Source organism: Mesocricetus auratus, unplaced genomic scaffold (assembly GCF_017639785.1).
Source record: "Mesocricetus auratus isolate SY011 unplaced genomic scaffold, BCM_Maur_2.0 Super-Scaffold_100010, whole genome shotgun sequence".
Classification (NCBI taxonomy): Eukaryota; Metazoa; Chordata; class Mammalia; order Rodentia; family Cricetidae; genus Mesocricetus; species Mesocricetus auratus.
In genome coordinates, this window is record NW_024429194.1 from 22,572,583 (window position 1) to 22,597,415 (window position 24,833).

General features: G+C 48.0%; 1 protein-coding gene across 2 annotated transcripts in view; it reads left to right on the top strand.

The window, feature by feature from the left end:
* The window catches only part of Ngef (neuronal guanine nucleotide exchange factor), a 92,751-nt gene that overhangs the window by 37,433 nt on the left and 30,485 nt on the right, over positions 1-24,833 (top strand). Inside the window, exons 1-2 of one of the 2 annotated variants that reach the window (XM_040753085.1) lie at positions 21,262-21,498; positions 22,192-22,334. In XM_040753085.1, coding sequence (XP_040609019.1) covers positions 21,392-21,498; positions 22,192-22,334 — 250 coding nt within the window. In that variant the 5' untranslated portion in view covers positions 21,262-21,391. Of the gene's footprint in view, positions 1-21,261; positions 21,499-22,191; positions 22,335-24,833 lie in introns of those variants that run through there. The other variant, XM_040753086.1, reaches the window with a different exon arrangement.

Here is a 24,833-nt window from a genome sequence, read left to right on the forward strand (position 1 = left end):
TGAACACACGCACATTTTTAACAGAGGCTGGGACCTAGAATCCTCCACTTCTGAATTATCGAGACACACCTATGCCAACTGATTAATAGTAGCCCAAGACTAGGCAGACCAGGACTCTCACAAAACCCTGTCTTAGTGTCCCAAGGAATGGTCTGAGTAACCGGGTGTCTTTAGGGTTTCTTTTACTGTGAAAACACTATGACCAAAAGCCACATGAGGAGGAAAGGGTTAACTTGGCTTATACTTCATATCACTTGCTCATCGTCAAAAGAAGACAGGACCTGAACTCAGACAGGATGGAAACCAGGAGGCAGGAGTTGGTGCAGAGGCCATGGAGGAGTGCTGCTTACTGACTTGCTCACATGGCTTACTCAGCCTGCTTTCTTCTAGGCCCCAGGACCACCAGCCTAGGGAAGGCACCGCCCACAATGGGCTGGGACCTCCACCATAAATCACTAACCAAGAAAATGCCCTACAAGCTAGCCTACAGACAGATCTGACAAAGGCATTTTTTTTATATTGAGGTTCCCGCCTTTCAGATGACTTTAGCTTGTGTCAAGTTGACATAAACTATCCAGCACACAGGACTCCTTGGCCTCTGTCTAATGCTTCTACTGCCCACTGAGGTGAAGACCACTTGCCTAGCAAGGAGCATACAAAAGCATAAGTCTTCTCCGTGCCAGGTGTCCATGTGGATACCAGCTGAGTTCTCCAAATGGACTACCCATTGTGCGGACCTCCAGTGAAGGGACTAGAGCATCAGAAGATTCAAGGCCCTCCGCTGTGGAGGCTGGATTTCACCTCTGAACATCTTCCTATTTTTAGACAGTCTGTGACTTACATTTCACAGCTCGTGCTGCTAATTTCATATACGTTTGACAGCTATGCCTTCTTTACAGCATTTCTAATCTTTTATGCCCTCTTCCTGATGTTGAAGAGACATGCTTATCCTCTTCAGAAGGTCAAGCACATCTCTCAGGTGTGACTCTGGAGGTGAGCAAGGGTCTCTGGCTGTCTCTACCTTAAGCCAGGCACAGTAGGTGAACAGACATGACCAAGAACTGCAATGCCTCTAATGGAGAGGACTGGAGGGCGCAGTCCAGGGGCTTGATCACTGCTTTGCCGTTTACTAATGACTACACAGGCTGGTAGAAGCTCAGTGGTAGAGTGTTTGTCTAGCAAGAAAAAATACTGCACAAATGGAGCAACCCTGCAATCCCAGCACTCCAGAGGTAGAGGCAGGAGGAACTAGAGTTCAAGGTCATCCTCAACTGCATAATGAGTTGGAAGCCAGCCTGGGCTACATGAGACTCCCATCCAAAAAAGAAAAGCAGAAAGATAAGAGCTGAGCTGAGTCTGAAACCAGGAGATGCAGGACACACACACACACACACACACACACAGAAAGAGAGAGAGAGAGAGAGAGAGAGAGAGAGAGAGAGAGAGAGAGAGAGAGAGAGAGAGAGAGAGAGAGAGAACTATAGCTGTGCTCAGAGAAGGTCGTAATAGCCACAGTGACAAGTCTGTTAAAACAATGCCAGGCAACCGGGCAATGGTGGCACACGCCTTTAATCCCAGCACTCGGGAGGCAGAGGCAGGCAGATCTCTGTGAGTTCGAGGCTGGGCTGGACCGATAGCCTCAAAACAATACAGAGAAACCCTGTCTCAAAAAACCAAAAAAAAAAGAAAAAAAGAAAAAAAAGAAAACATAAGATCTCAAACTAAGGGAAATGACTTTCCTCATTGCTGTGACCAAGTACCAGACAAAAACAGCTTAAGGAAGTGTTTGTTTTCACCATAGCTCAAAGGTATGGTCCATGAGGAAGGCATGGAGGCAAGAGCTTGAGGCGACTGGTCATACTGTGTCTGCAGTCAGGAAGTAAGGACGCATGAATGCTTATGCTCAACTCATGCTCTTGTTTATTTAGTACAGGACCCCAGCCTAAGGAATGGTGCTGACCACAGGGGCCCTTCTACCCAATCAATGAAATCTAAATCATACCTCATGGACATGACCAGAGGGATGTACACTAGGAGATTCTAGATTCTGTCAAGATGGCAATGAGTGTTCACCACCACACATGTACATGAAGGAAACTTCATCAATCCTGGAGCAAACACAGAACAAATTTGGAGAGAAGAGTACAGCCCTGGGCAGATCCCCCTCAACAGGCTTGAAGGGCTTGATCTTACTTCTTAAACTTTCATAAAGATGTTTCTATCAATGTCAACATTTCTTTCACTTTAAAGAAAGGGGGGCCTGTCAACCATCCTCTGACTTTATCTAATTTTTTAGCACATTAGTTGTGTAGGAGAAGCTGGCTCAAATCAAAGCCATTTGAACACCATCAAGGTTCAATACACTAGCCCCTTGTCAAAGGAAAATTGTTCAAGGCAATTGATCACTGACCCAACGCTTTGCAAGATGGCAGGCTCAGAAAACAGAGTCATCAGCCAAGCACAGTGGTGCATAGCTTTAATGCCAGCACTCAGGAGGCAGAGCCAGGTGGTTCTCAGTGAGAGTTCAAGGACAGCCTGGTCTACACAGTGAGTTCCAGGACAGTCAGAGCTATGTAGAAAGACTGTCCAAAAAATTATGAAAGGAAAGGAAAGAAAAAAGGAGCATTTCTCAATAGAGATGGTTTTGTGAGAGTAAAGAGTAGAAGATTAGAGCAGACAACAGTCACCAAGCACAGATTCCATAGCTGTGTTCAAAGAACACAGTGCTTTTATACATCCAGACGGGGAAGAGAAATCCCAGGAAAAGTTATTAAAAACAACCAAACCAGACAAAGAACAAACAAACAAAAAACACAACCAATCAATAAAAAACAGGCAAACATCACTGTTGGAAAAAGTTGATGACTTTGAAGTATTGTTCTATGCTGAGGGATCAAAAAGTGAATTTTCCATTCAAGGGTCCTAACCATATTCTAGTGCTCATTCAGTAAGGGGGTCCTGAAGCCAGAATTTCTCTATGGCTTTTAGAGTGTCATGGCTCTTATGTATGTAACTCTCGGAATTACTAGCACTCTTTGGTGTTCCCATGGCTGTTTTTATTGTCAGTTTCTATAGATGAAGGTTTTTGTCCCACCTGGTCCCACAGCGGTTTAGTCCCAAATAAACACACAAAGGCTTATATTAATTATAAACTGTTTGGCCAATGGCTCAGGCTTCTTATTGGCTAGCTCTCTCTTAATTATTAACCCATTTCTATTAACCTGCTTATCTCCATGTAGTCTTAGCTTACAGGTGATCCCAGGCTTCATGCTTCCTCAGCAGTTAAACATGACATCTCTCCTTTGTCTTTCTTTTCCCTGCCTCTTTGTTTAGAATTCCTATCTACCTAAATCCTGACCATTCATTGGCCAAAACAGCTTTATTTATTAACCAATAAAAGCAACACATATTTGCAGCATACAAAAGGGCCTTCCACATCAGGTTTCAGTTTTTAACAGGGTCTTATGTAGCTCAGGCAAGGCTTTAATTCCTTATGTGACAAAGGGTGACCCGCTGGTTGTAGAATGTGTAGACCAGACATTAATTTTGAGTGTCTTCCTTAATCTCTCTACATCATTCCTCATTGAACTGGAGCTCACTACCTCAGTTAGACTCCAAAAATCCTCCTGTCACTGTCTCCCGAGCACTGGGATTCTAGGCATGTGCTGGCATACCCAACCTGTTTAGGGAATCTAAGGGACTAGACTCAAGTCCTTCTGCTTGCTCAGCAAATGCCCAAGTCACCTTGTCAGTACTACTTGCTTTTGGTTTTGTTTATGTCTTGAGATAGGGTTTCACTATGCAGCCTTGGTTTGTCTGGAACTCTCCACATAGACCAGGCTAGCCTTGAACTCACAGACATCTGCCTGCTTCTAGCTGGGATTAAAGGTGTACGCCACCATGACCAGCTGCTATTCATAATTTTAAAGACCTGCCCTAATCACCAGGCAAGCAATCCTGAGGCTTCAGCCCCGCCTCTTCAGTTCTGTAAGCCCCTCCCCTCCCTGCTGGGCTCACGGCTTCATAACCTACATCTTGGAGAACTTGGATCCTCAAGCCCTGCTGCATCAGGCATCTGAATTTCACACAGGGACCCGGTAGTTTGCTCTTTCCCTCAAGGTATCTCCTCTGGTGGAAGTGTAGGCAAGGAGCTGCATTTCTGGCTTGTGCCCTGGGCCTGTGGTGAGAAACTCATGAAACACTGCCACTCAGACTTCCCTGTTCAGCTGCCTGCAGCAATGAACCAAGTACGGCATTCTTCCTGCAGCACAAGAACCCATGGAGAATTACTTACTTCTCCCTTGAACAATGTCTTGGCCATCGTGTGTTAGAGATTCAGGGAAGTGTTATAGAGACCAAAAGGAGCAAACAAACGTGGTTTTTTGGCATCCTGGTGGTCCCGGAGTCCAGCTTGCACACTGAGCTCTAAGGGGAGATATGAACACTCCTGCTTTCATTTTTTTCCTCTCTGACTCGAGTAATTGTTGCTGTCAGTGCTGGATCCCGACACTGCCCATCATGCGATCGCAGAACCTCTAAATTAAGACCTTGCCTCTGTGGTGTAGAATAATAGCATGCTCTATTTTGACGGAGTTTAATGACCATGCCAGGATTCAAGTCTTGCCAGGTTGCAAGGTCACATGTGTGCTGGAAAGCCTGCCTTGCCCTGGCCTGGAGAGAGCTAACTGTGTAAGAAAAAGAAATGAGAAGGGGCGCCACTCAAGACAGACCATCAAATAGCAGAGGACCACAGGGGGAACCTGGCAGGGTGGCTCACACCTCCCCTGAGGGGGTGAAAGAGACAGCCTGCTCCTGGGAGCATCACCACCCATTGTTGCTTTTCTGGCAAAAACTAAATAATTATGCAGGAGCCCACCTCAGCTTGGTCCCCGAGGGCCTCCCATCCTGGTATTGGTACCCAAGAGCAACTGACTATAAGAGTAGATGGAGCTTAGTCACTGTTGTGATAACAGAAATACCTGAAATGCATCAACCCTGACCAACACAGCAAGGCAATGTGGGTGCTCCCGTGGCAGCCCAGGGAAGGGCCTGGGTGGTGGCAAGGAAGGTTGAGGTGGCAGAGACTTCCTGCCAGTGGCAGAAACCATGAACTTGGAAGGCAAGCCTGCAGACCCAGCCAGAAGCTTTGCCCACAAGTTCATGAGAGTCAGAAACACTAGCTGGCTTCATGGTCCACAGAAGCTAATGGAGATAATAAATGCAAGTCTTTGGGCTAGTTTTACATGGAAACCAATAAGCAATACCTGGGTAGTGTTTTCTAGAAATACAAGGTGATTCCTTATATGATGACGATGCTGGGTAGAATTTTGGCATCGTATCTCTCAGAACCCCGCTTTCTCCTGGCCCTTGTCAATGGGACCCCTGTAGCTGACCTTCCTGGTCCAGTTCCTCAGAGATCTTAGATGGGGACTAGCTTGCTGCCTACATCTTCAAAAGAGGTGGGGAATGAACTCTGAGGGGTAGTCTGTGCTCTCCTGGGGGCAGCTGAGACCAGGACATCAAGATGGCATGCAAGCTGGGCTTCTTCGCTACCCCATACCTGCTTTAGCACCGGTAGGGGTTTCTGGGAGCTTACCTTACCGAATCTCTTGTGCCTGGCTCTCCCAGGAACCCATCTCAAGACACCCACATTGAACTCTGCCTTCTTCAGATTAAAAAGAAAAAAAGCATTATCAGGTTCTGAAAGATGCTCTTTCATTCCTGTAATTAGCAAAGATGATTCTTAAACCAAGAAAATAGAGGCAGATAAATTCAAGCATGTGATTGATCCAATTATTTTTCCAAAAGCATTTGCCAGGGTACTGACAGAAGGGACCACACAAAGAAAATTCTTTAGAGACCTTTCCAGAAGGGCCTAGTAGGACCATCAGCCACTCTCAGAATCTGCCTCTTAGGGCCAACTGTCTAGTGAGCCCCTGATGTGAGCCACAGCCCCATGTGGGAACTTAGAGCCTGGCCTTCTGCTGGGGCTTCACGTAGGATAGGAAATGGTCATTTGGTTAATAATAACTTCATCCCCGAGCAGCTAGCACTATAAATCCATCAGCTGTTGCCCCTTTCATGTTTCTCTGAAGCTTGTGGAGTTAATCACATATTCATGAAAGAAGGGTTGAAGTGACAGATGAGGTCTAGGATTGACAGCGGCTGCTGCAGATCACATCGACTCTGAGAGAGAGGAAGTGCTGACGTGAGCTCCATCCCCAACCCTATTCACCGGACCAGCCATGGCTCAGCAGAGGTCTCTGGAACTCAGCTGTCCTGCCAGCACACAGGCAAGAGCTGGACCACAAGACCCGTGAGGCTCCCGTCTTCCCAATCTTCACCTTCAGGATGAGTGGGAACCATGAAGGATGGATGCTTCGTAGCTGGTCCCCAGCCATGCTCAGCACACAGCAGCTCTCCTCACTGCCTTTTCCTTTGTTTGTTTGTCTGAGACAAGGTCTTGCTGTGCAGGCCAGGCTAGACTGGAATTGGTTATGTAGCTCAGGCTGGCCTTGAACTTGGGATCCTCATACCTTAGCCTCCCACGTGCTGGCAGAACAGCCATGTGCCACCACACCTGGCCCTCTTTGCTATCTTGATTCACATAGCCTTAGACGCTAGTTCCTTCCAAGAAGTGGGTCACGTTAAAAATACATGGAAAATATTCATGGAAACAACACTGTGTTTACAAACCCGTTGGGAAAACATAAACATTCAAAATTTGCAAGCAGAAAAAGACATGAAAAGATTATTCACCACACTACAAAGCCACTTAAAAACCAACTCACAAGTAAAGAGAATAAAGACAGTGATTTCATTGAGAAAACTGGCATTTCAGAAACAAGCCTCTGATACTGGAAAGAGCACTGAGGAGACACTGGCGATTAGACACTGGCTGGACTTCCCTGACTGGCGATTAGACACTGGCTGGACTTCCCTGACATCTGAACCTAGGAAAGCGATAAAAACTGCTCCTAAGCTTTAAGAGGCTGTGGAGATGAACTGTTCAGAGGCTAGATGTGGAGGCTCCGCCCTGAGATGCTCCGCAGACACCACAGAAAATCAAAGGGACAGAAGGTCCCACTTTGTGGGCCCATGTTCCAGTCAGCACTGGTACCCAGAGCTCCCAAGTTAGGCTGGGGAACTGGCAAAACTCTTCACCCTTCCTCCCCGTCCTGTCTCCCCTCAGCATCTTACCCCTCACATCACAGAGCCTGTCGCCTCTGCATCAGAGGTGTCATTCTCTATTTCACACCCCAACCCCCAACTCTGAAGTTTGAGGTGATGGAATGGAACCCACAGACCCACACTCCCTGCCCTTCCTTCCCTTCCCTCTCCTTTCCCACCGCAAGGTCTCAGGGATGGAACTCAAGACTTCAGGCTTGGCAGTAAGCTCCTTTCTTTACGCCCTGAGCTCTCTCACTGGCCCCTATTGGTCTATTTTTGTCACAGGGTTTCAACTGTGTAGCTCAGTCTGGTTTCAAACTTGTGATCCCTAAAATGCTTGGATTACAGAAATACATCACTGCAAGGGAAAACAGCCCCCTTGGAGTTGGTACAGGGCACACCCAGACACCAAATTCTCAGCACAAAGGCGATTTATTACCCCAGAGGGGCAAGTAGAGGGGAGCCTGCAAAGGCAGCCAGCAAGCAGCAGCAGCAGCAGCAAGCAGGTGTTTTTGTTGTTGTTGTTTTGTTTTGTTTTGTTTTTGCAGGAGTGAGTTTTTAAGGAGAAAAAGGGAGGGAGTCTGTGCGAGGGTAAGCTGGTAAATCCTGCTTGGACATAATAGCCAATAATGAATTTTGGTTGTGGGACCTTGGTGTGTGGTGTCAGGGATGAGGCAGTGGTCAATAGGAGAATGGTCTTTAGAGGCTAGCTTTAGGAAGGGAGAGAGAGTGCCGGGCAAAACCTGTCGGCACCACATTTGCCATGCTCAGGTCTGCTAGAGTCCTTCAATCACCATGCCAAGCTTCCCCAGATTTTATAAAGGAAGGTTTTTAAAAGATTAGGCCTGGTGGTACAGACCTGCAACCCCAACCACATCAGTGACTGGGGGGGGCATATCACATATTCAAGGACTGAGTGGGCAACAAGCAAATTCGAGGCCAGACTGGGTAACTTAGAGAAACCCTGTCTCAAAATAAAAAGTGGCCAAAAAAAAAAATTCTGGGACTGTTAGTGCAGCAGAAGACGACTTGCATAGTTGTGTGTCAGGCCCTGAATTTAACCCCCAGTACCCGAAGGAAGGATAAGAGGAAGGGAGGGAGGAAGGGGAAGGGAAGTATTAAACATGGTACATTGAACTCCTGAGTGTTCTCAGTACAGACTCAAAAGATGGCAGTCCCTTGCATATTTGGGTTCCATCTTTCTCCATTTTCCGTTTCCTGAGTTGTGTGAAAGTAACCAGGACTCCCAAGTCTTCACCCCTAAACACCCAGCATGCAGCTCCTAAGAACAAGGAGATTCCGTACAGTCAGGTGGGGACCACCACACTCGCTCCTCAGTGAGGCCAGTGGCTGGCTCTGCACAAATGCTCCTATGACCCCAGATCTGCACGGCTGGGGTTGGGATCCAAGCTCTCTCTCTCTCTCTCTCTCTCTCTCTCTCTCTCTCTCTCTCTCTCTCTCTCTCTCCCTCCCTCCCTCCCTCCCTCCCTCCCTCTTTCTCTCTTTCTTTCCCTCCCTCCCTCCCTCCCTCCCTCCCTTTTTCTCTCTCCCCCCCTCCCTCCCTCTCTCTCTCTCTCTCCCCCTCCCTCCCTGCCTCCCTCCCTCCCCCCTCTCTCTCCCCCTGGCCCTTGCCTTCATTCTCTCCTTCCCTCCCTCTCTGAAAGACAAAACTCCACTCAGGAAATTCTTAGTCTCTGCCACTGCTATGGAAGTAGTCATTTTTATTAGTTTTACCTTTGCAGGGAGTCGTTGAAGATACACATGTCTGAAAGGTGTTTTTTAACATTTTGTTTATGTGTGTGTGCATGCATATGCCACAATGTGCACCTGGAGGTTCTCTCCTCCTATCTTGTGTTTCCTGGGGACTGAACTCAGGTCCTTAGGCTTGTCAGCATGCGCTTTTACCACCAAGCCTTCTTGACAGTTACTGTCTTCTGTTTCGGTTCTGTTACAGCAGCAGCCGCTCACGATCCCTCCTACCTTGCTTCTTGAGCTCATCCCTGGCAATCACTTCTGTTTGGCTCCCTTTCTGGTGCTTGTTTCTACAGCTGCATCTCCCGGGCTGCATAAAGCTATTGCAATGTGTCCAGCCAGTCTTCTAAGGTGGGGATTTAGGTCGTTTCCAACACAGAGTTCTGAGAAACGATGCCACAACCAACTAACTTTGTGTGTGTCTTGTTCCACGTGTGGGGAGCATTCTAGACTAGAATTGCTGGGATAAAAGTATGCCTGCTTCTAGGAGTTTTTGCTTGATTCCTGTCCATAGGGGCTGGAAAGATTTTGCCTTCCCAACAGAAGAGTGTCCGTGCACACATCTCTAGCTTTCACTTTTATAATCACCATAGATTTTAATGAAGAAAATTCAGACAGTTCTGTCTTTAAGAGGCTAGAGTGATGGCCACCCCCACAAGGAGCATGGGGTGTGGCTAGATCCAGGGCTTGGCTGGAGAAGGGGCAGGCATGCTCCAAGGTGCTCTTCAAGGGAAGGGAATTTTCCACTCTGTGCTGTCATTTTTCTGACTCAGCCATGGAGCAGACTTGCCCTTCTCCTGGGAAGAGTCCATCACTTCTTAGAGGACGCACAGCTACTGACAGCTGAGGCCTCTTTCTCAGGAACAAATGTCAGTTCCATTTGGAAGTCTGTGCTTCTCCTAAATCAAGGACCCTCCTCTGAGACCCCCATAAAAAGGAAGGAAAAAAGAGCCCTCTACGGGTCATCTTTTTAGCTTGAGCTAAGCAGAGAGAGGGGCCGGGAGAGTTCACTGACTGCGACAAATCGAAGCCATTCCAAGGGCTGAACTGCAAAAACTTAACATGCTGCCTGGAAAAAATGAGACGCTCTTGCCTGTGAAAGCACAAAAAGCGCAGTCACTGGTCAGTCCCAGGAAGGGAGGAACAGGCAAGAGGGAGAAAGACTGGAACGGAGTCACTGCTCTTGCTGGCAAACAGATTTGTCCCCGAAAAATCATAGTGTGTTAGCTAAGGGACTCCTCTTAAGGGAGCAGGAAGGAGAGATTAGTACGAGTAGGCTAGAAGAAAAAAGGTTTGTAAGGTGGTGTTTGTGGTTGTGTTTTGCTGGAGGCTGCTGGGAGGGTCGTGTGTCTGCACCTCCCGATTTGTTTCATTCGGCAGACTGATGTACAAGGAACTTCCAGGACAGGGCAGGCACCCTGCTTGGCAGCCCCGGAAGGAAGCAGAAACAGAACCAGTCAGGCCATTCCTCCTCCCTAACAGTGCAGTAGGCCAGCAAGTTAACTTTCAAATCAAGGGAGATCAGAGTCCACAGAGGCCCCCAGCTCTGCCTCTGGAGCAGGAGACAGGGCCTTCCTAAGGGGGAGGCATCTGCCAAGTGGGAGGGGCGGAGCCCAGCCAGGGGTGCTGGAGGACCCCACCTCCAACGGGAGATAGTGAGTGCCTGTAATCACAGCTCTGGTTGAAATGGAAGCAGCATTCTGATCATACTCCTACACTGAAATTTTTGGAAAGAAAAGGGCAATTTCTGGAAAAGGGACTTTTTTTTTTAAACCGGACAGATCAGAGTATCTGGTAAGTGCCTTAATGCTAAGGATGCCAGGAAATAGCACTGGAAACTGTGGCTTCAGGGTTCTCTGGAAACCCAAGGTTTTCTTTTTTTCAGAAACTGATGGATGTGACGGATTGAGATATTTTTCTCAGGTAAACTGAGAGACTGCAGAAGCAACCCCAGCCCTTCCTGGATCATCATGATCTCCCACAGTTACAGCGCACTTTCAACTCGGGCTCTAAATTTATGCACGTCAAACGATTGATGTTGTTTTTAAAGTAACTTTTCCCCTTATTATGTAAGTGACACATTTATTGTAGAAAAAATTAAACACATGAGTACAAAGAAGAAAGTTCCCTCAGAACCCAGCCAGCCAGCTACAAGTACAGTACAATGCTTTTGGCATTGTTCTTGCAGCACCCCCCCCCCCCCCCCGTATCTCTTCATTATCACTGTGAGTGCTCAGATCATGGGCAGGGGCAGGGCCCCCGCATGCCACAGCACTAGAGTTGGTCCTCTCCTTCTGCCACTCAAACTGGGTCTTGAGGCTCCTTCATGGAAGCGCACTTACCCACTGAGACATCTCATCGGCCCTTCCATCTATCCTTTAACTTAAGAGGACATGTGCACACTTGAAATCCCATGCTTAAAAGTTGACGTATAAGCAAAATAATTTGGATGTAGTGGTTTGTGCTTATAATCCAGCACTTGCGGGATTGAAGCAGAAGCATCCCAAGTTGAAGTCCAGCCTGAACTACATCGTGAATTACAGGCTAGCATGAGCAACAGAGTATGAGCCTGTCTCTGAAAACAAAAATTAAACCAAGCCAGAGGTCATAATATTTGCTTTTAAACTATAAAATTATATAGGCATCTATATAATTGATTAAACTATATAGGCATATTTTCGGGTTCTAAAATATTATTCTAAAATCATTCTAACTATACAGTATTCCATGGGAGAGATGTGCCACTATTTAAACAGTCAGCTGGGGCAGAGGACAGTTGGTAAAGCGCTTGCCACACAGGCATGAGGACCTGAGTTCACACTCTCAGGGCTCATGTGACCACGCTGCACTGGGCAGACAAGACGATCCCTTGTCCTTGCTAACCATCCAGAGCAGCCTAATGAGCAAGTTCCAGATTCAGCGAGACTATCTGAAATAAAAATGAGGTGGACAGCAATTTAGGAAGACACCTGCCACCGACTCCTAGCTCCCACACACACGGATGTGCACGTGCATGCACACGCACACATGTGCACACACAATCTTCAGTAACTGGCTATTTACATGGCTCTAAGTGCTACAGTTATAAATAGCGCATCCTTGCAACCATTTCTTTCTGCACAGGCATAACAGTTCACTGGATATATTCCTAGAAGTAGATTGTCTCCTCTGTAGAGCAGGAACAATCACAGGCTTGCAGCACAGAGTTAGAGGCTGCCCTCAGGAGAGTCAGACCAGTCCACACTCCCATCCTCTCAGGGGCACTCCAGGCTTCCATGCCTGCCTTGGCAACCAATGGCTCTCCAGTTAAAAACCCTTTGTTGTGTTTCTGACTTTTTTTGAGATGTCACACTTTTTCTTTGAAACATCTGCTTACAACGCTTTGAATTCCAGGAAAGAAAACCATTTTCTAAGCTTGCCGAGAGAGAAGCAAGGACCTGGGACTTAGCATTTTGGTGGTACACCTCCCTATGTCTCCAAGACGGCTTATCTCCTTCAAAATCACACTAATCTCTCTACAGCCCCCTAAACCCTTGAGTAGTCACTGCCTGTAAATCAAGGCCAACAGGATGGCCAGGGCAAGATGGTGGTTTCAAAATAAAATTAAAAGTTACCCCACAGCTTATCACTATGGCCTGTTATCTAAAATTCAGTTATTGGTAACCTTCAAGAAATGATTTCTAATGATAATTTTCTTAACTACATGCCATCCTTTCAAGTTTACTTTATGAATTCACAGTTGTTTTTTTCTTTCACATTTTATACCTTAGAGTGTAGCTCAGTATGTAGTGTGCATGACGCCCTGGGTTTAAATTACCGATTGAAACTCAAGTGTGGCGGTACATGTCTGTAATCCCAACATCTGGAGCGTGGAGGCAGGAGGATCAGGAATTCAAGGTCACCCTTGGCTGCACAGCAAGCTGGAGGCTCAGAAACCCATGTACCAGGCTTTTTCTTTGGGGCAATCAACCAGTTCCAAATCATGACTCGGAGACTTATTTTTAGTTTTGAATGCTCCGCCTAGCTTGGGCATGTTTCTGGCTAGCTCTTTTAAATTAACCTGTTTCTCTTTATCTACCTTTTGCCTCAGGGTTTATTACCTTTCTTACTGCTGTATATCGTACTTTCCTTCTTCTCATTGTCTGCCTGGCAGGTGTGTGGCTTCTTGCCCCAGGTATGCCCCTCATTCTCTCCTCTCCCCTCTTGTTCCTGCTTTCGTTTTAAGCTTAGATTTCTCCTTCTATTTATTCTCTCTGCTTGGCAGCCCCTCCTATATTTCTCTGCCTAACTATTGGCTGTTCAGCTCTTTATTAGACCAATCAGTTGCCTTAGGCAGGCAAGGTGAAACAGATGCAACATATCTTTTCATAATTAAACACACATCCTTACATCATTAAACAAATGCAGCATAAACACATGTAACACATCTTTGCCTAGTAAAGATAATATTCTATAATAACCCAAGCAAATTTCCCTGTACTGTGTGAACACTTCTGATAACACCATCTCCATCTCAATGAATTATGTGTTCTCACACCAAACGACAATAGCCGTGTCACTTTCTGTTGTGTTCTGGAAACTAGCTTGCAAAGGCAGCAATATGGGTCTGAATTGGATGAGTGCATATAGTTCACAGGACAGTTTCAAATGAATCACTCTAGATGAGGGGGCGATTGCTCTAATTAAGACTCCATAGACCCTGTGGTTATAACCGCAGTATAAATTATGTGCATCTAGACAACTGCTTCATTTCATCCTCAGTGTGTCCTCTCTTTTCTCGTCCCGGCTTCAGGATTCTTCTTTTAGTCAAAAGCCTGTGATATCACCCACAAGTCAAATCCCCATATGCTATATATTATAGGTGCCTTGGTTAGGAATATTCTGGAGAAACCCATCTCTCAGATCCACCCTGTTTCCCACCATTTCTGGAAAGTATACAAATAGTGTAGCATTTAGGATTTGGCAGGGCGGGGGGGGGGGCATGTATGGTGACAGCTCATAATTGAAGATATGGGCCCTATGAAGTCCAGGCTTCTGAAGGTACCAGGGACACATGGCTAATTAAAATGCCTCAGAAATTCCAACTCGGTCAGCCAAGTGACATCCTCCATGCTGTCTCTCACATTTGGAAGTACAGCACGATTCTTGGTTACCTCTTACTGATTCAGACAATGCACTCACCAGGGCAATATGAAAGATGTCAGGCCTACTTCCCATGGCCATTGAAACCCACCCAGAGCTCAGAAGATCTTCCTATGCCAGACAAGGGTTTGTTTGCTCTCCTCAATCTTCCAGCCTTCCCCCTATTTAAAAAGCATGACCTCCCACTGCAACAACCATGTTGAAAAAAGTAAAAGCCAAAGCAAGTACCTTTCAGGGAGACCACGTCCAGGTGTAATGGGTTTGAGGGCTCCCCATGACAAACCACAGCTACCTTTTAGCTGGGAGCTCTCATCCCAGGAACTGCTAACACCGTCCCAGTAAAGTCAACTGAAGGAGCCTTTGGACAAATATACCCAAAATGCAATGTAAGCACCACTGGTGCTGCAACATAGAAGAGGAAAATCTAAAGCCAGGCTTTACAGCAGGAACCTAATTATGTTCATTGTGTTTACTGACAGTCTCCCTCAGTGGCCCAAAGATGTGCAGGAGGCTGGGGTTGCAGAGATAAGTGACATAGTCACAGCTCACTGTGATCCCCAAGAAATGCAGGGGTGACAGAACGCACTAGCAGAGGTAAGGGCCCAGATATGGTAGCTGTCAAACATCACCCCACTGCCCCTAGCCATGCTAGACATTGATACCAGCACACAATGCATTGCCAGTTAGGCACTGAGGGTAGCAGGTGTGTGGGATGAGTGAGCTGGAGGAAACTCACCTGGTGGGTGTCTTCAGGACAGATAGAAGAAGAGGAAAGAGCAGCAGAGGAGGCTGGGAGGAGCCATGGCTGCCATGCTTTAATGCAAACTCAGGGTCCAGTCACAAGTCTTTGAGTCCCCAGCTTGAATAATTTGCTGGAAGCACTCATGGACTCCACAGATGGCTATTAAACTCACATTGTGGTGGTTCCATGAAAGGACATTCAAATCAACAGAGGGGTGAGACGAGCAGAATCGAGCCAAGGGACTTCCACATACAGAAGACCACCATGGTCTTCTCTTCTCCCATGGTACCTGGGTCAGTGCTAACTTTCTTGGGCAAAGGATGACAAAGAATGAAGGAAGAAAGTAAAGAAGGAGGATGAGAGGAAGGAAGGAAGGAAGGAAGGAAGGAAGGAAGGAAGGAAGAGAAAGGCCAACCAGAGGATCTCACCTGAGCCTCAGTGTTCAGTTTTTTAGTAGGGAGGGGGAATGGACTTGGTTTTCAGCTCTGAAGTCTGAACCCATACCTTGTGCCCCAATGCCTTGTCCTTATCTGAAGTGACATGAAGCCCCTGAGTAAACAAACATACTCTTTAGCCCATGCTCTCCAACAGCTCAGAATTCACTTGTCAGAAGAATCAGACAAAGGCCAGATCTCTTGAGATATGTTGAATTCTCTACACAGAACCTGGTTGGTTTTGTTTACATTTCTATGACACATGACAATCTCAAATGTATAGGTTATCCCATGAAGCAACAGAAATAAACAATTGTGTTTATAGATGCAGGATACAGACAAATGCTCTTGGGAGCTTTTGAGAAGTTTGTAGTGTTTATTGAAGGATGTCTTAGGGTTTCTATTGCTGTGAAGAGACACCATGAACACCGCACCTCTTATAAGGAAAACATTTGAGGGGCAGCTAACAGTTTCAGAGGTTTAGTCCGTTATCATCACGGCAGGGAGCATTGTGTCATGCCGGCAGACATGGTGCTAGAAAAGTAGCTGAGAGTCCTGCATCTTGCAGGAACAGGAAGTGGACTGAAACACTGGGCTGTATCCTGACTATAGGAAACCTCGAAGCCCGCCCACAGTGACACACTTCTTCCAACAAGGCCATACCCACTCCAACAAAGCCACACCTCCTAATAGTGCCACTCCCTATGAGATTATGTGGGCCAATTACATTCAAACTACCACAGAGGAATACATTTATACTTAAAAATATATCTTTATCTTTTATATAAAAAACACACACACATAAGGCATTTTTCCTATGAGTATAAGCCTGACAGCATACAATATGACCCTGAAAATAGATTGACAATGTAGAAAGTTGTGTCTTCCAGATCTGGTGTGTAGATCAGGGTAGAGTGTTTGCTTGCCTACCATGTAAATGACTCTGGGTTTAATTCCTTATTCAGAAAAAATAAACCATGGCTCCTTATCCCACAAAAGTCATGTTAACTAACTATGATATGTGACCTAGTTACCTTTCTGTTGCCATGATAAAAATACTCTGACAAAAAAACAACTTAGGGGAGAAAGGACTTATTTAGCTCACAGTCCATCACTGTGGGAATGTGCAAGCATCAGGAACTTGAAACAACTGGTCACAGCACATCGTCAGTCAAGAGCAGAGGGTGTTGGGGGGGAGTAAAAGCGTATAGGCTCGGTACTCAGCCAGCTTCCTCTACTTTTATAGAACTCAAGACCCAAACCAAAGAGTAGTATGCCTACTTTCAGGCTGGCTCTTCCCATACCAGTTAGTCAATCAAGACAACCCACCACAGTAATGCCAACTGATCTAGACCATCCCTTCTTGAGACTCTTTTCCCAGTGATTCTTGGGTGGGTTGAGTTGAGAATTAAATTAACTGCTCTAATTTCATCTCAGTTGCTGTAATAAAACGCTTGACAAAAGCAACTTGAGGAAGAAAGGTTTTGTTGTTGTTGTTGTTTTGTTTTTGTTTTTGTTTTTTTTGTTCTTGTTGTTGTTGCACACATCGGTAATGATCCATTATTGATGGAAAGAAATCATGAAGGAACATTGCTTGCTAGCAGGCTCTCTGGCTCCCTCCCTGCCTCATCCTTAACTAGCTTCTAAGGACCAGGAACTCCAGCCTGAGGACCGCCACTACCCACAGTGGGCTAGGTCCTCCTACATCAATTAATAATCAATACAATCTCCCACAGATCTGCCCACAGACCAACCTGATGAAGGCAGTTCCTCAACTGAGGCCTTTCCTTAGATGCCTCCAGAGTGTGTTGAGTTGACAATCAGGACCCTAGCCACCACAATCTGCTTCCAAATCTGCCACCTACAAGACCTAGGGCTCAGGAAGCATCAACAAAGATACCTAAAGTCTGGGTTTGTCATATAAAGAAAAGGCCAATACTTATGACCTAAAAGAAGACAAATAATTCTTGGACAAACTGCCAGAAAAAACTAAATGTCTCTTTTAAAAAACGTAACATTAAATTATCCATACATGTATATGGTGAACCTTCTGTGTGCTATACAGGTAGAAATATCTCTTAGTGCTTTACTTTGTGAATGATTCAGAGAAAAATGTCAGGGAAGTAGATATTTTAATAATAGCTTCCTTAATAAGCCCTAAATATGATGGGAATTAGAACATGGGGAATTTAGCTTAAGGTTACATGTCTCAGTGAGTCTCTAAACTGATTTTATAATTAGGAGCATATTTTTAGCTTATTTTTCCACTGGAAGATTTTATTATATTCATGTTAATGTATGTAATTTCACCGTGGTATTTTTGAGATTTTAGAAAAGTTGAATCTTTATTCTTTGGTGCAGGAGAGTGTGAAGGTAACAGCTTCCATTTAGTGGCACATCGGATTTAAGGGACAGAGCCAAGCAAATCAGCAGGCTCTGCTCACAGCCCATGAAACACTCTTCCCAGGGATGCCTGGTTCACAGAGTGTCGCCATGCCAAGTAGCCACTGCTGGGGATAAAGGGAAGAGGGCCGGGTGGGGACAATCTTCCAGTTGGAAGACATCACCAAGGAAGCAACGTGTTAGAGGAGGGGACGGTTCTTATCCAGCCTAGGAAAGTAAGCCCAGGCCAAAAACCTAGGGGGAATAAAAGGCAGTATCCCCCTGCCTGGAGAGAGCTAGGGGTAATGGGACACAGGAGGCTCTGACGGCAGGAGGAGGCTGGCTTTTTCTTCAGGTCACAGAGCTCCAATGGCAGTATTTGCAATCAAGCCCACAGCTTAGGAAGAGGACACAGAGAAAGACTAATTGAGAAAAGATATTTTAAAACTATTTTATATACATATGTATGTAAGTGGTATGCATGCCTGTTGTATGTATATGGGGGAGGGGATCATGCCTGTGCACCTGTACATAGAGGTCAAAGGACATCAGGTACCCTGCTGTATCACTCTCTGCTTCATTCCTTCCAGACAGATCTCTTGCTGAACCTGAACCATCTCTCCAGCCCCCTGAGCAGGTGTTTTAGCTACCACTCTTGCTCCCAGACCAAAATTCCCAGCAAATGCAATTTCAGGAAGGAAGGCTTTACTTTATTTTGCCTCGTGGTTTGAGGGTGCAGGCCATCGTGGTAGGAAAATCACCGTGTATGACAGGAGAGTGAAACAGTTGGCCCCATTGCGTTCCCCAGGCAGGAAACAGAGGAACAAAGCAGCTTGTCAAGCTTTCTCCTTTTCACTAGGCCTGGGACCCCACCCAGTTCATCAATGGCGCCGCCCACATTCATGGAGGATCTTGTTCATTTCTGGAAACCCTCTTAGGTACACCCAAAGGTGTGTTTCCATGATGATTCTAACCCAGTCAAACAGACAAAGAAAATAGACCATCACACCGGGATTCTTACTTGGGACCTGTCACCTCTTTCTTCAATCTTACTCCTCCTTTCTGGAACTGGGACATCAGTCCCCACCTATTTAAATACTATATTTAGAAGGGCATATCATGTTTGATCTCTGAGGATAAACCAGACCTTGAATCTTAACCATATTTAACTTGTTATTGATAGTTTTTCTTTCACCCCAGGATGGGCATTCAACCCAGGTTCTTGCACTATACCACAGAATTATCCTGCCCGCCACACTTGATTTAGATGACTTTAGGCTTGGTGCTTAGAGAAGTTAGGACTGTTGTGTTAATTGGATGAATGAAATGCAGTTTTGAGTATGGAGAAATAAATTGGGGGTGGGAGGCTCCAGTGGAAGAATATTAGGAACTGAATGTATTCTCCAAATTCATATGTTGCCATGATCCCCCACAATATGGTATTATTAGGACACTGGCCTTTGGGAAGCTTCTATCACATGAGGACAGATCTCCCTTCCATGGGATTTCAAAGACCCCAGGGAACACCCTCCCTCCCTTTCTGCCAGAAGACAATGAGAAGTCAGTGCTCTGCAGTGCCCTTGCCCTGCGCATCCTCAGACATTAGCCTCCAGAGCTGTAAAAGATAGACTCGCATTGTGCAGAAGCCACCCCATCTCTGATGCTTCATCATGGCAGTCAGAGCAGAGCCTGGGTGGTAATGATGGGGATGGCCATGGAGCAAACAGAACTGTAGAAGAGGCTGGGTGGAGCAGTATCCAGGAGCAGAATCACTGAGGCAGGTACAGACCTGGAGGTTATCTCTCAACTCCCGTAAGGCCTTGAGAGAACCCTGTGTCTCAGGGAACTAGAGATGAGGTGCAGCTTCAGGGTTGGGGGGGCTTTATGCCACTTCCAGTCCTCCTCACTGAGTCAGGGAGAGATGCAACCTGGGAATGGCAGATCCCTCCTGCCGTGCCTACACTTTTACCCAGAGGAACTAAGGAGAGAGAGGGTTTGTTTAACTCAAGGCAGGGATTGGAAGCAGCTGGTCGAATCACACCCACAGCCAAGAGCAGAGAGATATGGACATGTGCATACCTAGACCACTTAGCTTAGGGTTTTACCCCCCACTCTTACGCAGCCCGTGGCCCAAACAGGGAATGGCACAGCCAAAGGTAGACTGGGTTTTCCCACTTCATTTAACCTAATCAAGACAATTCCTCCACAGACGTGGCTGATGTAGATAATTCCTCATTCAGGCAGTGTGAAATGACAATTAAAATTATCCACCCCCCCAATTCCCAGCCTTCACTTAAACTTCCTTGTTTCTCTGGCTTGTTCAGCCCTGCCTCCCATTTACTCATCCAAGAACGAGCAAAGCTTGGGGCTGGAGCAACTCAGTGGTTAACAGCACTTGTTACTCAGGCAAAGGGCCCGAGGTTCGGTTCCCAGCATCCACCTGGTGGCTCACAATTATCTGTAATTCCAGTTCCCGGGGATTCAATGTCCTTTTCTAGTTTCCAAGGGCATCAGGCAAACACGTGGTCACATACATGCATGTAGGCAAAATACCCATACACACAAAAGGGGGCAAAGTCAACCAATTAATATAGCTGCTCCAAAACCCTGGGAACTGGTTCCTTTAACCCAATGCCCACAGGTGGAGTGTGGAGGGGGCCATGCGTAGGAAAATTTTACCTCATCCTCACTCCCAGGTACCTACAGATCTGGCTGCAGCTGCTTCAGACAAAGCTGTCACCTGGACGCAGACCAAGAGGAGTAGGCTGGGCTCCCGCTAAGGGGACCGGGCAGCAGGCCCTCCAGATTCCCATGTCACACCCGAGCTGGCAGCATGATGGAAGAGCTGCGTGCCTTGGCCCATGCTCCCCTTCCCTCTGAGTGGATCTGAGCTTATGCTACACCAACACACCTACTTCTCTCAGTTATCTGCGCTTTCTGGGCCCTGTATTAGCTAACAAACAGTAAGGTGCAGATCTCAAAGATCAATGGGCAGGAAAATCCTACAAGCGGTTTCAGAGAACTTCTGTCTTTCTCTTTAACTCCGGTTTGTCAGCTCTGGGGTAGGTAGGAGATTGTTCCAGCAGAGAGATCCACTCAGGAGAGACGTCCGCACTGGTGTTTCCCCCCGCCCCCCACAAACAGGAGACACCGCTGTTTTTCCTCCAGCTGGGATTAGAGGACATACATTCCCTAGGCCGAGTGACAGAGACACGATCTAAGAGACTCAACTGTAATGGGAACTGTCAAGGGTCCCCGCTGTGGACAAGGAGCAGCAGATCTAGGAATGGGACCGAGGGTCGCAGTGCCCGCCCGGCGTCTTCCAGGAACCCGAGGCAGAGCTGCCGCAACCGGCCCACCGACAGGAGTGGGAGACTGGCGGCGGCAGCTCGCAGTCCCTCTGTCCCCGCATCTCCCTAGCACCCAGCGGCCGCGGGGGGAGGCAGGCGCCGCAGGGCTCCGGTCCATGTGGAGAGTCACCGCCCCCTGGTCCGGGTGCACCGGGCCCCAGCGCCCCCACCCCGCCGCCTCTGGCCTCGCCCCCGCCGCGCGCGCCTGGTCCGCCTCCCCCGTTGCCGTGGCAACCCCGGGAGCCTCCAGGCGCGCTCTCGTCCGCGGGAGCGCTCGACAGCGGCGGCGGCGGCAGCTCCGACTCCAGCCGCGCGCGCTGCGACCTCTCTCCAGAGCCCGCGCGCTGCCCCCGGTCGGGCCCTGGGCCCCCCCGCGTGGCCCCCAGCCGGCCCCTGCGCCTACCCTGTCTCCTGCCCCCATGGAGCTGCTGGCTGCAGCCTTCAGCGCCGCCTGCGCCGTGGACCACGACAGCTCCACCTCGGAGAGCGACACGCGCGACTCAGCAACGGGACACCTGCCCGGCAGGTGAGGCCCGGTAGCATCCCGGCCCCGGCATGCCAAAGCCGTCCCTGCGTACTTCCTCCCACTCGCGTCTCGGACGGGCGATGTTCACCGACCCCTGCGGCCTATCAGGGTCCCTGGCCCCCTAGGCTCCTGCTGCCCCCGACTAACTCTAACCGTCGGATCTGCACCCCCCCCCCCCGGGAAACCTCTATGTCCTAGTCTAGGTTACTAGCTCCTGCATGGGGTAGCCTGCTGCACCCTATCCTTGGCACCCAGAGCGTGCGTGTGCTGCCCTGCGCTCGGAGACTCTAGGACTGGAAGATCAGAATCCGGAGTGGGGTCTGGGTGCGAGCGACGACTAGGGTGGCCCTGGGCTAGCAGGACCCGTTGGGGCGGCCGTCAGCGCTGCAGAGCGATCAGGGTACGCCAAGTTTCCGACGCCTGCCCGCGAGCTCGAAAAACATGAAGGTTTGGGCGGACTGGTGTAGGAGTGAATCACCCCGTCGCACCCTGGTATGGTGACAAAAAGGGTTTGTAGGACTCGCCTGGCCCGGACACGTGGCGTCCACTGTGGCCCCCTTGGTTTGAATGCGCACAGGGCAGTACCCCTGGCCAGCAGCCACTTGTGCCGACAGAGAGTCGCCTCTTGTGATCTAGCCAAGGTGTGTCGTTGCCTGAAAATAAACGGCCCCGGTTCTCCTCCCTCTCTTACAGCGAGTCATCTTCCACCCCTGGAAATGGGACCACGCCCGAGGAGTGCCCAGCCCTCACTGACAGCCCCACCACACTCACCGAGGCCCTGCAGATGATCCATCCCATTCCCGCCGACTCCTGGAGAAACCTTATTGAACAAATAGGTGAGTCCCGGACAGACAGCATCTCCTTTGGGCCATCCGAGTCTGGTGGACTCTGGGGCCCCTGGCTGTTGGGCTGGCATGCGGCTTTTGACATGAATGGTTCTAATGGTTTTCTAGGCAGAACTGCTGTGTTTTATTAGTGCTGCACCGCTGGGTTAATTTAGCCAGGGATTGTGGTTTATTTGTGAGACTGAGACTCACACTGCAGCCCTGGCTGACCTGGAATTTTACTCAGTAGCCCAGGCTAGCCTGAACCTCGTGCAGGCAGGCCCCCCTGCCTCAAGAACTAGAACAAGAACTCAAGTGCTAGAATTACAAGCTTGAGACTCTACGCTGGGCTGTACCAGTGGCTTTTGATCCTGATGTCTCTTGGAGAACACTCTTGGTCCAGCCCTTTCCTGCAGAAAACGCTATTTCTGTTCACTTCTTCCCCCAGAGGGGGAATGCAGTAGCCTGGCTGGGGGAAGAGGCTGTAGCTTTTCTTGACCTCTTCAGGGAGGTCCTGAGAGGACCTGGAAGGTAGCCAGGAGTTGAAGCTGTACTCGGGAGCTCTGGGAAGAGCCAAGCAGGCTGTGCCCTCTTTGCAGGAGTGGAAATGATCGAGGCAGGCGGGCCACCGGGTCCCCCCCCCCCAGGAGATGAAGAGACTCTTTCAGGAAGGTGGCCCAGGGTGGCCCCAAGGGATCAGCACTTGGGGGGTCCTACTCCTCCAGAGCTGGGAGGAAGCCGCATGAGTCCTCAGGATTGAGGTGTCCTGAGAGCTGAAGCTTTGGGCTTGAAAAAAAAAAATGCTGCTGACATCAAATTATTTCTGGTGTTACCACCAGGGCCACCTGTGAATGGTTCCTGTTAATCAGAAAACGATGCTAGCTGCTTTGAAAATATTCTGGAATGTTGTCAGAGCCATCAACAGTCTATTCTCTTAAATACAATTTTACATTGTAAATATATTCATATTCCAATATATACGATATGTAATAATTATCTTCCATCGCCAAACCCTGTGAGAGAAACAGTGTCTCCAGGGAGCAGGTGGAGCAAACCCAGTCCTAGGAAGGCTTTTTTTGTTTGTTTGTTTTTTGGTTTTGTTTTTGTTTTGCGAGATAGGGTTTCTCTGTGGCTTTGGAGCCTGCCCTGGGACTCTCTCTCTGTTGACCAGGCTGGCCTCAGACTCACAGAGATGCACCTGCCTCTGCCTCCCAAGTGTTGGGATTAAAGGTGTGTGCTTGTAGGAAGACTTCTTAGGGAGGCCACTCTTTGGCGCTCAGAGCTCCCTGCCAGGGCCATGGGAGGATGGAGCAGGAGGCTAGGAGATGACTGCTGCCTGAGGGTAAACTGCACCAACTCTGGTTTTTGTCTCTGTGGTTATCTACCAGTCAGGCTGAAGGTGCTGGGGGTGTGAATACGCTTGTGCATTGTTTCTGGTACCTAACATGATGCTTGGCATGGAGACATTGCTTGTTAAATAATAAGTGAGTAGCTTGCCCTTTCCAAGTAGCACAGAAGATTTAAAGGAAAAATGCTTTCTCTTCAGGAAGAAAGGTTTTGAATGGTGGGGTGGGGTACTTTGGTCAGAGGAACTGGGGGCTCCCCTTCTAACAGAACATGGCCAACCCAGGACAGATCATTTCAGAAGGAAATGGAACAAAGCCTTTCTGCTCTCTCTGCCTGCAGATCATATAAGTGAGAGCTTTGATGGGGAACATTAACATCCAAGGGGACTCTCACTAGTGACACAAATAGGAAACAACAAACCAAACCGTGAGGCATTGGCAGTACGTTGAGGACAGAAGTTGTACAAGATAAATCTGTCCTATCGATATGGAAATTGAAATTTAAGATAAAAATGAAAGAGTATGAAAAATGGTGTGTTAGACAATTGTAACACACAGGAGGGCTGGAGCTGGAGTGTGGAGCTCTTTGAAATGTTCTAACACGGCGGGTGTGAGTGTTGGGCTGGAAGTAACTCTATCCAGAAACACAGGGGCTTCAGCAATGGAGGAGGCCCATCTTGTTTAATGAGAGTTCAAGAGCTGGGTCCCTCACCTACACAGTCACCCTGCCTCCTTTTCTGCATTACCTCCTTTATTTGGGTTTTGGGTTAGGAATGGCGATTACAGCTCCAGAAACCACACCCTCAAGCCAAGGTCTACAAAGGCAGGAAGGGCGGTTTGTCTTCATGTGTCTATGGGGATGGGTACTGTCTTATCAGTGTTCTGTTGATGTGAACAGACACCACGACCAAGGCAATCCTTAAGAAAGAAGGCATTTAATTGGGTTTCCTTATAGTTTCAGAGGTTCATTATCACCATGGCGGGGAGATGGTATGGAGCTGGAGAAGGAGCTGAGGACTGCACCCTGATCCGCAGGCAGGCAGGCAGTAGGCAGAGAGAGGGAGAGGGAGAGAGAGAGGGAGATACTGGGTCTGCCATGGGCTTTTGAAACCTCAAAACTCACCCCCAGTGACATATCTTCTCCAATAAGGACACACCTACTCCA